At 41.9% G+C, this 16,184-nt stretch overlaps 1 protein-coding gene across 7 annotated transcripts in view; it reads left to right on the top strand.

Moving 5' to 3' along the window:
• The window catches only part of Hecw1 (HECT, C2 and WW domain containing E3 ubiquitin protein ligase 1), a 306,170-nt gene that overhangs the window by 237,199 nt on the left and 52,787 nt on the right, over window positions 1-16,184 (top strand). For all 7 annotated transcript variants that reach the window (XM_069998137.1, XM_069998173.1, XM_069998127.1 and 4 more), the window contains 4 exons: window positions 1,636-1,775; window positions 4,193-4,314; window positions 6,026-6,211; window positions 10,052-10,186. In XM_069998137.1, the coding sequence (XP_069854238.1) occupies window positions 1,636-1,775; window positions 4,193-4,314; window positions 6,026-6,211; window positions 10,052-10,186 (583 nt within the window). The remainder of the gene's footprint in view (window positions 1-1,635; window positions 1,776-4,192; window positions 4,315-6,025; window positions 6,212-10,051; window positions 10,187-16,184) is intronic.

Below are 16,184 nucleotides of genomic sequence, written 5' to 3'. Positions count from 1 at the left end.
TGTGCTGGTCCTGGAATTGACCTCGGGGTCTGGATGCTGTCCCTGAAGTTTTGTGCTCAAGGTTAGCCCTCAACCACTTGAGCTACAGCTCCACTTCCAGCTTTTAGGTAGTTAATTGAAGATTAGAATTTCATAGATTTTCCTTCCCCAAGCTGGCTTTGAACCATGATCCTCAGATGCCTGCCTGCTGAGTAGCTAGGATTACAGGTGTGAGCCACCAGCATCTGGTGGCTCTCTCTGTTTTTAAGCAGCTGTTCACCAGCAAGTGCAACAGTTCTTCAAAGCTGATCCTTGTACTAGGAGCCTCAGGACCACTCTGGATGTAGCTAAAATGTGAAGCAGAAATGCCAACTTTAGGTGCTACCCCAGACGTACCAACCCAGAGACTAGATGGGGCGTGGGAGTCTTCTGTGTTTTTGACCAATCTTGCAGGTGACTCTGATGGTGTGGCCTGAACTGTGAATGCTGGGTACCTTGCAGGTGCTCCCCGCCATCCTCCCCACGTCCTTACTGATGCTTACCCATCCTCAGCCTAGGGCACCCTGCTTTCCCATGCATTCTCTTCTGATAAATGCTCCTTCCTAACACTCTTGGAGGCAAGTCCCTATTCCAACTTCTCCTTGTCTGTGATCCCACACATCTGGTCATCTTTCATGACCAGAACAGCCTTTTACAGCTAGAGTCATGGTTCACACACCATTTGCCATTTGCCCCATCTCAACTACATGTATTCCAAGGACAAGGCCATTCTAATCCTATAACCTGAATTTCTAGCACAGGGCTATGCGTAGTGAAAGGGCTAGTAAATATTTAGTACCTGAGGAGGTGACTGACTGACAGGGAGGGTCCCAAAGTAGGAGGGACAATAAGATGATCCTTGAGATAAACATACTTTTAGGTGTAAGATATCCACAACCTCTGCCCAATTTTATCAATTACTTGACAAGAGTAAGTGAGTAGAATAATTGTTCCAGTTTGTAGACATAGTATAATTATGTACTGGTAATTCCATACTTTAGTCATCATTTACTTCTCACACTCTTATTTTGGACTTGGTTTGATTTTGTTTTAGTGCTAGTCATCACTTTGCATCATTAGTTATTATTTGTGCTAGTTGTGTGTGTGTGTGTGTGTGTGTGTGTGTGTGTGTGTGTGTGTGTGTGTGTGTGTGCCACTAATGGGGCTTGAACTCAGGTCCAGGGTGCTGTCCCTTAACTTTATTCAGTCAAAACTGGCAGTCTACTACTTAAGCCACAACTCCACCGCTGGCACTTTTTGTTGATTAATTGAAGAGTCTCACAGTGTTTCCTGCCTGGGCTGGCTTTGAATCACAATTCTCAGATCTCAGCAGCCTGTGTAGCTAGAATTATAAACAGAAGCTACCAGCACCTGGCTACGTTGATTTTTTCTTTAAGTAAGCATACTCCAAATTCATCTTAGCTTGTAAAATCAAATACTCTAGGGATACTTGTCTTGGTAATTATTTTAGCTATCTTTTGAGCATTTTCAGCCTGTTTTTTCCCCTAACATTTAAGATAATTCTTCTCAGATTTCTACAATTATCTGATTCAGAGCCTTGGCCTGCCAGCAAGCAAACAAAAGAATAACAGCTGTCTTTCCATTCTCTAACGAAAGGTATCAAAACATTCAGCGAACCATTGCAACCGAGAGATCTGAAGAAGAATCTGGAAGCCAGAACTGTGAGCAAGTCCCAGCAGGAGGAAGCGGAGGTGGAGGGAGCGACTCTGAAGCTGAATCTTCCCAGCCAAACTTAGGTACTAGAGGCCAGAGCCCATCCATCAGGGATGGCATCCACTGCCATCAGACAATGTGACAGAGTTGGGAGCCCCTCAGCCTACCTGGCAGGAGAGTGATGACCCCCCAACAATAGTCTATGGGAGAGAGAACACACAGGGGACCAGGGTAGAGGAGAGAGAGGTGTGGTACCAAAAGGTAAGGGAGACAGCATAGCTGCCCCATAGGAACCTGGGAAGGAGATGAGGAGAATGCCACCTCCATGGAAGGGAGCCCAGAGCTGGGGAAGCAAATGGATTCTAGACATGGGCCTTCTGGCTACAATCCTTGTGCATCATGGTAACTTTGTGCATCACAATAACTTTTTGAATCACATGGCTTAGGCACCTGTCACTAAGGAAATGTATTTGTTGGTATTCTAAGTTTTTACACTTACCAAGAAAATATGCAATAAAAGATTCCCTTTCTAAAGAGAAGCACTAGCAAAAATTACTTGTCCATAGTTAGGAGAAAATTCGTATCTCTCCGGGGAGGGATTTGAGGACAAAGGGATTTTCCAACAGGCTTCTAGTGGTGTATGCTGTCTAACAGCATTTTTACCAAGAGCCTGGTTTTCCTGGTCTTCTTGTATTTGAGCCTGCCTGACCAGAGCTCAATGAAGGATTCAACAGGCATAAGAATTCCAGGCACCAGTGGCTCACACTTGTAATCCTAGCTAGTCAGAAGACTGAGATCTGAAGATTTCGGGAAGGTCTGTGAGACTCTTGTCTCCAGTTAACCACCAAAAACTGGAAGTGGACCTGTGGCTCAAGTGGACCTGTGCTAAAGCTAACCTTGAGCAAAAGACATTCAGAGCCAGCACCCAGACCCTAAGTTCAAGCCCCAGGACAGGGAAATACACACACACACACACACACACACACACACACACACACACACACACACACACACACACACACTGCATGAGACTGGCTTTCACTTTTTGTACCTAGTACACTAGTGCAGATTAGTGCAGTGATATCCTAATAATCCATTATCTCTGTGGACTGGCAGATTTACTTGCCAAAAGAAGGCTCCAAGTTTAACAGCCTTCATTCTGTTTCCTTTTCCAGGTTACTAACAGAACTGACTGCATTCGCTTTTTTTAAAAAAAAATTAATTTCTTTGTTCCATCTTCTGAGAAATTACATGATAGAACCAAATTACAGATTTAAGTTACAGATAGAAACAGAAACTATAAATAGAAACAGAAATCTGAGGGGAGAGCAGGGAGACAGAAAATTGATTTTGGGGTTCAGTATTGGATTCCTTGGTAATTACTATGTAACAAGTTGTCCCACATTTCCTGGTTTGCACTCACCACTGCATGCGTATCCTGTGGTTCTGTAGGTGATGGTGTGAACTGAGTGCAGCCCAGTGACTCCCCGGGGTTATTCTTGCACTCACACATATATCCTTGCTCTGCCAATAGGGTCTGATGTGACCAGTTCTTCCAACAACCATCATAACTACGCTGAGCAACTGGTAATACAATACAAGTCACTGAGTGGAAGAGAGGTGTTAGCCCAGTGCTGGTGATTCACATCTATAATCCCAACTACTCAGGCAACTGAGATCTGAGGATCATAGTTTGGAGCCAGCCTAGGTAGAAAAGTACATGGGACATTTAGCTCCAGTTAACCAGTAAAATGCCAGACGTGGAGGTGTGGCACAAGTGATAAAGCACAAACCTTAAGCAAAATATCAAAAAAGAAAAAGAAAAGCAAAAGAAAAAAGAAAGAAAAAGAGTGAAGTCCTGAGTTTGAACCCCAGTACTGGCATCAAAAAAGGGGGGTAGAGAGAGGGGGAGATATTGAAGATTTGAGCCTAAGTCATGCCAGGATGATAATAGGAAGTAATGGTTCTTAACTGACTTACAGAAAGCAATACTGGTTGAGAATCCTTCATTCAAAATCCAAAATGACCCAGGAAACAGTGTCCACATGAATGCCATACATGGAAAATTCTACACTGTGAAACTTAGGTTTGTGCACAAAATTATTTTACAAAAATACTGAATAAAACAAATGTAGTGGCCCACAGCTATAACACTCGGGGATGAAGCAAGAGGATCTCAAGTTTGAGGCCAGGCTAGGCTATATAACAGGACAATGTCTCAAAAAAAACCCATCAAATTACTTCAAACTATGTATATCAGGTATATATGAAGGAAATATATTTTATGTTTAGACTCGGGTCATACCCAATATAGCTCATTATGTATAGGAAAATATCCTAGTATCTGGAAAAAGTCTAAAACTAAGGGACGAGTGCCCTGTGGGGTGTGGTGGAAAGCCAGGTGGCTGAGGGGATAGAGCTTGCATGCTGAAGCCAGTTCTGATTCAGAAAGGACTTTTATAGTGACAATCAATTCTGTTCTTTGCTTCACTTTTGCCAGATCTGAGGAGAGAAGGCTCCCTTTCTCCCGTCAACTCACAAAAAATCACCTTGCTGCTGCAGTCCCCCGCGGTCAAGTTTATCACCAATCCTGAATTCTTCACTGTGCTGCATGCCAATTATGTGAGTCTAAATGCACAGGGACCCAATCCCATTGAGCTTTGCATGGTCATTGGACAGATAAAAGAGGCCAGAATTTTACCTCATACCAGAAAAAAAATGCATCTCAGTCCATTTTTCATATGAAGTGACCAGATTCCCTTCGCCTTATCCCATTTTATAAAATCACTTTCACTAAACAAATTTATTGATTTCTCCTAAAACAATAACTAGGTTTCATTTTGAACCATTTCTTTCAAGTGATATGATTTCACATAAGTATTTTTTAGTGCATTTTGTGGGAGAAGTGTTTTCCAGAAATAAAAGTGAATATCGTCTCACTCTTGCATTCAACAAATATGTTCTGAAGTTTAGTCATAGATCTAAGCATCAGAGACACAAAGCTATGTTAGGAAAATAGGAGTGACAATGTGTGAAAAGATCAGCCTTACAAAATAGGACAGGGCTCAAACCGTGGGCAGATAAAACATCTGGGGACTGCCAGGGAGCAGAAGATGACATCCAAATTGAGTCCTGAGAGTTGACAGTGGACAGATAGAAGTCCAGGCATAGAGTTGATGTATGAGGAACAACAACAAATGAACTTTACAACTTTGGCCAGGAGGGGGGGCGTGGAAGGGAAGAGGAAACAAAGGAGGAGGCAACAATGCTTAAGAAATGTACTCATTACCTTGCCCATGTAATTGTAACCGCTCTGTATGGTATTTTCACAATTAAAAAAAAAAAAACTATACTGGCGCTGGTGTAGCTGGCGAGTGAATACCCTCAGGCAGGGAAGAAGGGTTGGAGACTCAACAACAAACATCTGATAATCCATGTGAAGGAGTTTGTATCTACTTCAGTGGACAACAGAAACTTAAGGTGACGCTGGGCACTGGGGCTACACATCCAGGGGCTTTGGTGGAATTAGGGAGAGATTATGGGGACCAAGACTAGGAGCTGGTTCAGTGATTCCAGTGAGAGAAGCATACCAGGAAGGGGCTGAGGGCATGGCAAGGAAGGGCTCCATTGAGAGAGATTCCTCAGGGAGTCATTAATGTTCAGATTTCCTGTGTAGATAGATGAGACATGAGTCTTTCTTTCTTTGTGCACCTGATCTCATAGTGATTCCATTAGGCAGGTGCTTCTGTTTGGTGGTGGAGGCTGTGGCTGGATTGGGAAGAGATTAGTGGTTAGACTCAGTGTGTCCTTTTTCCATGCACACGCACACGCGCACACACATACACACACACATGCCCCATGTTCCACTAAATTGTCATTGGACACATTTAAAAACTTCTAAAACTTTGTTCATTTCTTCTCATTCCCTGACCCCAAAGATTTAGATAGGCTTCCCAGGCATGATAGACTTCCTCAGGTCCCCACCTTATGTCATCAAGGGGCCCTGAATTACTGCTGTGTATTAGACAGGTAAGAGGACCAGAGGCAAACTCTGCTGTCAGAGAAGGGAACAGGGAGGAAGGAGTGATGCTCACAGACACGGCTTTTGTGCCCAAGGCAGCAGGGTACCAGGTAGAACTGATGGCAAAAAGCCCATGGGTGTTGATACTGGACATTCACTTCTTGAGCAAGATTCATGCTTCTGACACCCCCATGTCAAACTCACATAAAATCTCTGTATAGTGATCACCTTACTGGATGATAAAGTGTTCACAGTATGTTCGGTGTGTGTTTTTCCTCATTTCACACCCTAATCGGCCCTGAATGGGCTCAGAGTGCCTACCGAGTCTTCACCAGTAGCACCTGCTTAAAGCACATGATTCTGAAAGTCCGACGAGATGCTCGAAACTTTGAACGCTACCAGCACAACCGAGACTTGGTGAATTTCATCAACATGTTCGCAGACACTCGACTGGAACTACCCCGGGGCTGGGAGATCAAAACAGACCAGCAGGGAAAGGTGAGTGTGGTAGGCTCTCACCCATTGCTGATTCACCAGAGAGAAGACTGGTAAGAAAGTGAGATAGTCACGTGATTCAGGGATGCTCTTGGCCAGCCAGAAGCAGGGAGGTGGTAACTGTCCACATGGGAGATTCTCACCTTCAACACTGTCACTGGGGGCAGTGAGCAAGGGCAACACAGCATGCATGCTATTCCACAATCTGTGTGTGCCACTGCAAACAAGACTTTTCTCTTCCAAATTCCTCTGAAAGATAAAACAAAATAGAGGGATTTGGGGTTGGTTTGGATTGGGTTGGGTTGGATTGGATTTTTTGTGCAAAGCATGGGGGGAAAAAACTGCAATGGAATAGAAATAATAAAAATGAAATTAGAAAAGTAGCTGGGCACTGGTGGCTCAAGCTTGTAATCCTAGCTACTCAGGAGGCTGAGATCTGAGAATCACAGTTCAAATCCAGCCGGGTTGGAAAGTCCATGAGACTCTTATCTTCAATAAACCACCAGAAAACAGGAAGTGGTGCTGTGGCTCAAATGGTAGAGCACTTGCCTTGAGCTGAAGATCTGAGGGACAGCGCCCAGGCCCCAATTTCAAGCCCCACAACAGAAAAAATAAGAAATTAGAACAGTAAATCCAAGCACAACAGTTATGCCAATAGGTACAAATAAGATAAATTCACATGTCAAAGGAAAACATTTTCAAATTTAGGAACAAGATCTAGTTTTATAAAGAAATATATCTAAGAAGTGATGCAGAAAGTTTAAAGATATGATATTAATATTATGTGAAATAGTAATGGTATATAAAGGAGAGTTCAAATCCACATTTATTAAATGAGCCAAAGACTATATATTAATCAATGACAATTGAAATTGAACCACATTTAGTGGCACATATTTATAGTAATTCAGGCCTTTTGGGGGCTAAGACAGGAAGATCACGAGTGTGATGAATCACTGTGCTGTGCTACACAGAAAGACCTATCTTAAATATATATACTATACCTTATAAGCTAAAAAACACCATATCATACTAAATAAAGAAAAACAGGTGAGATCTGTAAAATATAATTTTGTATTAATGAAACATTTATTGATCCTTTTGTTAAAGTAGAGTTTACATGGATGATTACACAAAATATTATGTACATTAAATGAAATATTATTTGGCCTTGAAAAGCCAGTGAAATTCTGACACATGGTAAAATGTGAATGAGTCTTAGCAACTTTATACTTAGTGAAATAAGCCAGACATGAAAATTTTTTTTTACAATTCAATTTATATGATGCATTTAGAATGGTCAAATTGATAAAGACAGAAAGTAGAAGGGAGATTTTTTCAGGGACTTTAGAAAGGAGAGAATTGTTGCTATTCAGTCATAGTGTTTCAGTTTGGGATGATGTGTACTAATAAGAGAACAAAGCAAGTCACATCACAGAACTGTACATTTGAAACTTGTTAAAATAGTACATTTTAAGTTGTGTTTTTTGGCTATGATTTAAAAGAAACATCAAAATAGAGCTTACAACTTCTTTTCAAGAGCCTGTGGGACATTTTTTTAAATGATCACATTTTTTATAAAAACTAAAAAAAAGAACATGTAATGCCATATTTTAACATAACAAATTTAAGCACAATCTTAAAATCATACGTTTTAGTGGTGACTCATGCCTATAATCCTAGCTATTCAGGCAGCTGACTTCTGGAGAATTACTATTCAGAGCTAGCACAGATGGAACAGTCCATGAGACACCATCTCCAATTAACCAGCAAAAAGCTGGGCAAGAGGCATGGATTTAGTGGTAGAGTGCCAGCTGAGAAAGCAAAGGTTCTGAGTTCAAACCCTGGTACTGACAATAAAATCACAGAAGCTTTGCAGATCAAGGATTCAACATGAACTCTAGGTGACTATAGGGTTAAAATAAAATACTTTGCAAGCCAGTGTCAGTGGCTCACATCTATAATCCTAGCCACCCAGGAGGCTGAGATCTGAGGATGGTCACTTTCATATTATCCACAGCTGTGTTGAAATCTCTGGGTGATTTGCTGTTCCTGCCCTCAATTTTGTGAAAACATGTCTCCTCAAAAGAAAGCAAAAGTTGTGGTAATCTTCACATATAAAAAAGGGCACATAGCTGGGCACTAGGGGCTCACACCTGTTATCCTAGCTACTCAGGAGGCTGAGATCTGAGGATTGTAGTTCAAAGCCAGCCCGGGCAGGAAAATCTGTGGAACTCTTATCTCCAGTAAACCACCAGAAAACCAGAAATGGCATTGTGGCTCAGTGGTAGAGCCCTAGCCTTGAGCTGAAGAGCTGAGGGACAGCGCCCAGGCCTAGAGTTCAAGCCCCAGGACTGACAAAAAGGGGAGAGGCACGTAATATGCGTGGTTGAAGTGACAAAGTGAACATTTAGGCAGTGTGTCTTTGTTGGGCTGCACTGTAGGGTGAAAATAGTGAATTTGTGTAAAGGGAATGAAATAACATCTGGTTTTAAAGAACATTATTCATGTGTGTAGCTGAAATTTCATGATGTAATATGCACACAGTTTCAAATCATGGAGGTTCAGAATTACTGTGCGTGCATTTGAGCTATTTTAGAGTACTGAGCTCCATGCATCCTGAGCACTCCTGATTTTTCCTCAATGCCCATCTTCTTGCAGCTGTCTATCCATGATACCAGTGGTCTACAGCAAGCCTGTTTACGCATGTAAGAAGGTTCCCACTTAGAGTTTATGCTTACTGAAAATACTCCTGTTTTATGAAATATTTGAAGATGTCGAAATTGTAAGCTTTTACCAAACTGTAGTTAACTGGTATACCTTGCTGAACGTGTTTAACAGAGCCTCCCTTGCTAAGTCTATCAGGTTTTCAGGACATTCCAACTTGGGTACTCAGTCCTTTTCCTGTCTGTGTGGGGAATTTTATAGTATTGATTCACATGATATTTGGAGTTTATATTTACTTTTGTAAAAAAAAAATTGGGTTGTCCAATCAAGGTCTCTTTTGTGAGAAATTGTTCTCAATCCATAGCTCCTGAGATCTTGGTGGTTTCTATGAATAGAAGGCCCAAATACTTTTTTTAAAAAGTCAGGAAATACATAGGGATTGGTTTATAATACCACTAAGAAGTAATATGCTTGAGGAAGGGAGGGGCATGGAAAGGTATGGGATGCAAAAAATAATTCAGAAAGGCAAGGAAGAGATAGTTCAGGAAGACAACAGCTTTTCACAAAGCCATAAGGGGTAATTACTAAGTGGAAAGTGAAGTGACACCCTAATGAGCCACTTTCTCTATGAATTGGGTTAAATGATAGCAGACAGAGAAGATGTAATTTGGGGTATTTTTTATTTCCATAATGAAATTTTTGAGTGATTTTTTTTTGTAAATCCTTTTAAAAGTCTTGTTTACAATAATACCCAATATTTGCTATTACAAGTTCACATCTCCCCCAAAATAATTTCTAAACCTGTGTAAAATTTCCTTGATTACTTTTGTCAGGTGATATATAAAAACATCCAAGATTAGCATTGATTGAGATCATTTAAGGCTGATATATCTTCACTAATAGTGTTTGGTTCAAAAGCATTTTGATGGTTGTTTTTAACTTGTGATAGTTGGCATTATTTTAGTTACCTTCTTATCATTCAACTGCTGAGCAAACAGATGCCTAGCCTGCCCAATTTCCATCTGGCTAGAGGAGTTCTGAGTAGATTTTAAAATGCGGGGGGAGGAAGTGGCAGAAATAAGAATGATGACCAAGCTCCGTAACTTTCTCTTGAAGCATCATTCCATGTCAGGCCACTGTCTCACAGTGTCTTTTGTCTTACCGATCTGTCTGCAGTCTTTCTTTGTGGACCACAACAGTCGAGCTACCACTTTCATTGACCCTCGAATCCCTCTTCAGAACGGTCGCCTTCCCAATCACCTGACTCATCGACAGCACCTCCAGCGGCTCCGGAGTTACAGTGCTGGAGAGGTAATGGTCCTCACACATGCACAGGGTCTGCTCTTCTGTAGGGCTAACACTGTCACTTAGTGACTGGGATCCAGTGGTGGGAAGTATATGTGTGGACTAAAAACTGGGGGAAATTGTCACGCCCGATGAATATCTAATCCCTTGTTAGTATTACTCTTCCTTGGTTTTGTATCTTCTCTGTCTGTCATCATTTAACCCAATTCATAGAGAAAGTGGCTCATTAGGTTGTCACTGCTCTTTCAACTTAGTAGCTACCCCTTCATGGCTTCGTGAAAAGCTGTTGTCTTCCTGAACTATCTCTTTCTTGTCTTTCCAAATTAGTTTTTGCATCCCATACCTTTCCCTGTCCCACCCCCCCCTTCTCAAGAAAAGAAGTAATTCTTAGTAATATTATAAACCAGTCCCTATTTATTTCCTGACTTTTTCTAAAGAATCTGGGCCTTCTATTCATAGAAACCACCAGGATCTCAGGAGCTAGGAGCTGAGAACCATTTCTCATAAAAGAGACCTTGATTGGACAGCCCAAATACAGTTCATTTAATATCAACATTAATGGCAAGGTAGCACATTCATCAGCTAAAAACAAGCTAAAAAAACTAGCTAATACATGATGATGAATGAGCCTTAATGTGCATCTGTTTCTTCTTAATGCATCCACTCCCAACTGACTCTGATCATCAGATTTTAAAACCTCACCATCCCTCCGCCTATCACTTCTGTAGCTTTGGCCAAACAGAGGAAAACAAGCAGAGCAACAGAGAAACTGAGAGGCACAGGACATCTTACAAAGGGCAGAACCCAGAGAAAAAAAGACCCTAAGAAAATAAATATCTGGTTCCTCTTGGGGAATAAAAGGACAGGAGGGTCTTTGGTATAAAAATAGAGAAAGGATGTGCTGGGTGATGTTGACTTTATTTTCAGCTTTGTGCAGCAAATATTGATTTAGTAGCATACAAAGCAGTATAAGACAATCCGTGCCCTGCAAAACTTTGGATTCTGTTTTTGAGGCCAGGCTAAAAATACAAATGAGAATTTGATGGGGTACCAAGAGAGATGTTCAGACTCTGTGTCATAGAAGTTCAAAAGAGGCCAAGGTTGGGTATCTTTTGAAGTAAGATACCTGACCTAGAACTTGGTAGAATTTAGCTAGATACAAAGGAAGAGTTAGTGTACAGCATAAGCAAAACATGAACAGAGGTGCAGAGGGAGGATTGAGAAAGATCTGTAGGAGGCAGTGGATGGATCCATGTGACCAGAATAATAAATGCTTACTTCCTGGGTCTTGGTTTTTGAAACACTTTGAATATCACACAGATGAGTTGGGAGGGGTTTTTTGGTTGGTGGTGGTGGTCCTGGGGCTTGAACTCAGGGCCTGGGCACTGTCCCTGTGCCTCTCTGTGCTCAAGGCTAGTGCTCTACCACTTGAGCCACAGTGCCACTTCCGTCTTTTTCTATTTATGTAGTACTGAGAAATCAAAGCCATGGCTTTATGCATGCTAGGCAAGCACTCTACCACTAAGTAACATTCCCAGACCAAGGGAGGCCTTTTTTTAAAGACATATGGAATGAATTTGAAGAAAGTAAAATGGTAATTTCTGTGTGAAAAATAGGCTTTATGGGGCTAGGAAGGTGGGTCAGTGGTAGAGTGCTTGCCTTCCATGCACGAGGCACTGGCTTCGATTCCTCAATACCACATAAGCAAAAAAAGCCAGAAGTGGCGCTTTGGCTCAAGTGGTAGGGCACTAGCCTTGAGCTGAAGAGCTGAGGGACAGCGCCTAGATCCAGAGTTCAGGCCCCACAACTGACAAAAAAGTGGGGGGGGGGCTTTAGGAATGATTTCATTCATAGCTTCTCAACAAAGGAAGACTACCAGAATTGAGGGGCAGGACAATGTTGTGATTTGTAGAATTATTTCAGCATCTCAGGCACTTTATTTCCTGATCCTATCCATTAAATGTTGAAAGTATCCCTATCTCCTCAGTCCTGACAGTGAAAACAAAGGAAAAAATCAAAGCAAAACAAAAAACCTGTGATCAAGATCTCCCAGAAAAACAGAACCGTTAGAGTAGATGTATGGGTATGGGTAGGTAGAACATAGAGTAGATGGATGGATAGACAGACAAACAGATGGACAGATGGATGGAAGGATGGACAGATGGATGGATGGATTGATGGATGGATAGATGGATGGATGGGTGGGTGGGTGGGTAGATGGGTGGATGTGTAGATGAGTGAATGAGTAGATGGATGGATGGATAAATGGTGTGTGGATGGATGGTGGATAGATGGGTGGGTGGATGGATGGATGGCAGGAAATTTGTTTATGTGATTATGGAGCTGAGCAGTCCCACTTTGTGCTCTCTGAAAGCTGGAGAACCCGAGAAGCTGGTGGTATAGCGCAGTCTATGTTTGAGTTCCCTTGAACCAGGGAGGCCAGTTGTGTAACCATCAGTCCAAAGGTGAAAGCCCACGTTGGGTGCTGGTGGCTCACACCTGTAAAACCTAGCTACTCAGGAGACTAAGATCTGAGGATCACAGTTCAAAGCCAGCTGGGCACAAAAGTCCGTCAGTCCAATAAACCACTCAGAAAACCAGAAGTGGCGCTATGGCTCAAGTGGTAGAGCACTAGCCTTGAGCTGAACCAGTGCCCAGGCCCAGAGTTCAAGCTCCACAACTGCCAAAAATAAGGGGGGGGTGCAGTGAAAGCCCAGGAAGTACAAGTGTCACCTTCAGAAAAGAGATGGTACATTCACCATTCTTCTGCTCTTTTTGTGCTATCTGGGCCCTCAATCAACAAGATGATGCATTGAGTGAGGGTGGATTTTACTTACTTAGTCCATGATACCAATGCCATACTCTTCCAGAAATGCCTTCAAAAACATGTTGAAAAATACTGCTTTTTAACTATGTGGGTATCTCTTAATCCTATAAAGTTAACACTTAAAATCCACCATATCCCCTCCCCCCATTCAGACATCACAACACAGTAGTCTCACGCTAGATAAGAATCCTGTTTTAGCTGGATGCTGGTGGTTCACACCTGTAATTCTACCTACTCAGGAGGCTGAGATCTGAGGATTGTAGTTCAAAGCCAGCCTGGTCAGGAAAGTCCATGAGACTCTCATCTCCAGATTAACACCAGAAAGCCTGAAGTTGAGCTGTGGCTACTTTTGAGCACTAGCCTTGAGCACAAAACCTCAGGGATAGTGCCTAGGCCCTGAGTTCAAGCCCCAGGACCAGCACACACAAAAAAATCTTATTTAATAGTTAAGTAAACTGAATAGCTCAAACCACATGGGAACTCAGAATCACAGCTCAGATTTTCTTACTGTGTCTGTACAAACTAGAATCTTGAAAAGAAAACAATGAAGGCCAAGCAGAGGAAAGATCATAGTAAAGAGGGATTTGAAGGAAAGAGAGGCTTATTTGAGGCCACAGCCACCATGGTGATGGGGCCAAATGCCCCAAATTCCGTGTGGTAAAGATTTGGTCCTCTTTAAATCTTTAAAAATGGAGGCACAGGACCTGGGGGTGTAGCTTAGAAGTAGTATGTCTATTTAGCATATTGAAGCTGTGTTCAATGCCTACCACCTTTCTCCTCAAACAGAGTTGGAGCTTAGTGAGAGGAATTTAGGTCTTTGTGGACATGCTGATGAAAGGAAATAAGAGAAGCCTGCTCCCTTCCTATTCTCCTTCCTTCCTGGCCAACGTTTTTCACTCAAAAATAGCACTCTATCATTTGAGTTATACTTCTACATCGAGCTTTTTGGTGTTTAATTGGAAATAAGAGTCTCATGGATTTTTCTTGCCCAGGCTGGCTTTTAACTGCAATCCTCGGATTTCATCCTTCTGAGTAGCTAGGGTTACAGGTGTGAGCCACCATCTACTGGCTATTGATTTTTTTTGTCCTGGGGCTTAAACTCTGGGCCTGGGCACTGTCCCTAGCTCTTTAGCTCAAGGCTAGCTCTCTACCACTTGAGCCACAGTGCCACTTCCGGTTTTCTGGTGGTTTTTTAAACTGGAGATAAGAGTCTAATGGACTTTCCTTTCATGCTCAGGCTGGCTTTGAACTGTGATCCTCAGATCTCAGCCTCCTGAGTTGCAAGGATTACAGGCATGAGCCACCGGTGCCTGGGTGATCTATTCTTAAATCACAAAAAGAATCCAGGAATGGTGCAAATTCATCCATTGGACCCTTCCTCTGCACTTGCTGATACATTTTTAACATCATGTTTCCATTGTTTTCAGAGAGAACATTAGCTGTTTATTAGCCTGATAAAATTTAAAGCCTGTACTTCTCAATCACAGCCTTAAAAAGAAAGTATACATTTCCAAATTGTAATGCAGAAGGGAAGCTTGTTTACTAGTCACTGAAAATTATTTTCTCAGGCTATCTGTTTTGTTTTGTCTAGAAAGCTAAATGTTTTCAGCCTTCCCATTTCCAGTGATGATTAAAGTAATCAACATCAAAAGGAAAAGAAATCCTAAAAGTAGTCTCTATTGAAAATAGGGTTTCACCCAATCATATGTAGAGCAGCCAATCCTAGCATGTCTGAAGTAGGATTCCTTCCTCTCTTCCTCTTCCTCCTCCTCTTCTTTCTCTCTGTAGTTCTCTTGTCTCTGTTTCTCTGACTCTGTTTCTCTCTTACACATACATATGCATACATATGTACACACATAAACACAAATATATATACAGCCCAAGTGTCAAAAAATTTGAGTCACACAATTTGGGCTTTAAAAAGAAAATCCAGTCTTCTAGTCATTTTCAATAGTTAGAAGAGTCATTCTGGCCTGAAGTTGGCAGTGAACTGCAAGTCAGTCTCTCAGCTGGCTAAGTACCATGGTGTGGCTGCAAGGATGCATTGTAAAATCTAGCTCAAACACAGAATCCTAGAATTTCCTCCTAGCCTCCCTGATATCCTCAATTCACATACCCCAAACTGGAGAACATTTCTATCAAACCATCCTTATCCTCCAGATTGCTCTGGCCATTTAGCACCACTCCTTGGCAGGCAAGTTTTCTACTATTCTGGGAACCCTTTAGTCCTGTCTGTCCCCAGTATTATTTCTTATAGCTTGTAGTTGGCCTGTACATACCCATCATCCAGCCATCTGCCTTTAGAGTACCTAAACTCAACTGGATTCTAAAGATTTTCAACTTGGCTTAGTTTTGTCAGTGAGCAGGTGAACTCAGAAGAGGTTACATGTTCCCTAAGGCATATCCACAACACATAAAATCCCTGTGAGTCAGGAATAGCAGGGTACCCTTCCTATTTCAAACCCCAGGACCCGCCTGTAGTTAAACACCTTCACTTGGATTGAAATTGTGGGGTCTCCTGAACTTTAGCCATTTTCCAAATTACTCACATAACTCATCATTTAAATAATCTTTGATTAAGTGGTCTTTGAGAATTCTGCATTGAAAATATTTAAAACACACATCCAGTTGGACTGACCTAATTGCCTTTAAGGAAAAGAACTGTTATCATTTCAGTTCCAGAACACTTTTATATATTTTTTAAATTAAAGAAAAAGAAATGAAGGACTCAGTACTTCCTAGGTTAGTAATCAAAAAACTTTTCTTCCATCACTTTGTTACCATTTGGATGAGACTAGAATAGCGGCCAAGGAGAAACCAGCCTGCTGCTGCTGGTGTCTGGTTACACCAGCTGTGCAGAGCTGAGTGTGATGAGGTCAAAGTGAAAAATCACTCATGTGGCACAGAATCTAGTTCCTTGTCCCTCAATAAGTCATGGCAATGAGAAGGTCCAGGAGAAAAAGAAAGGATGGATATACCTCCCCTTGCTTCCAGAAAAGGAATGAAGACTGCGTCATAGAGATAACAAAGTAAGAGCACATCTCCACACAGGAAGGATGTTAACTCCTTTGAGACAGGAACATGGAAGTAAAACCCAAGGAGTTCCAACAGTTACCATGCCTAATTAGGAACCATACGTGTTTCCTACATTGCCATTTGTGATATCCAAGATGGCCT

Source organism: Dipodomys merriami, unplaced genomic scaffold (assembly GCF_024711535.1).
Source record: "Dipodomys merriami isolate MVZ:Mamm:240054 unplaced genomic scaffold, mDipMer1.0.p SCAF_104, whole genome shotgun sequence".
Lineage (NCBI taxonomy): Eukaryota > Metazoa > Chordata > Mammalia > Rodentia > Heteromyidae > Dipodomys > Dipodomys merriami.
This window is presented reverse-complemented; position numbering and strand designations above follow the sequence as displayed.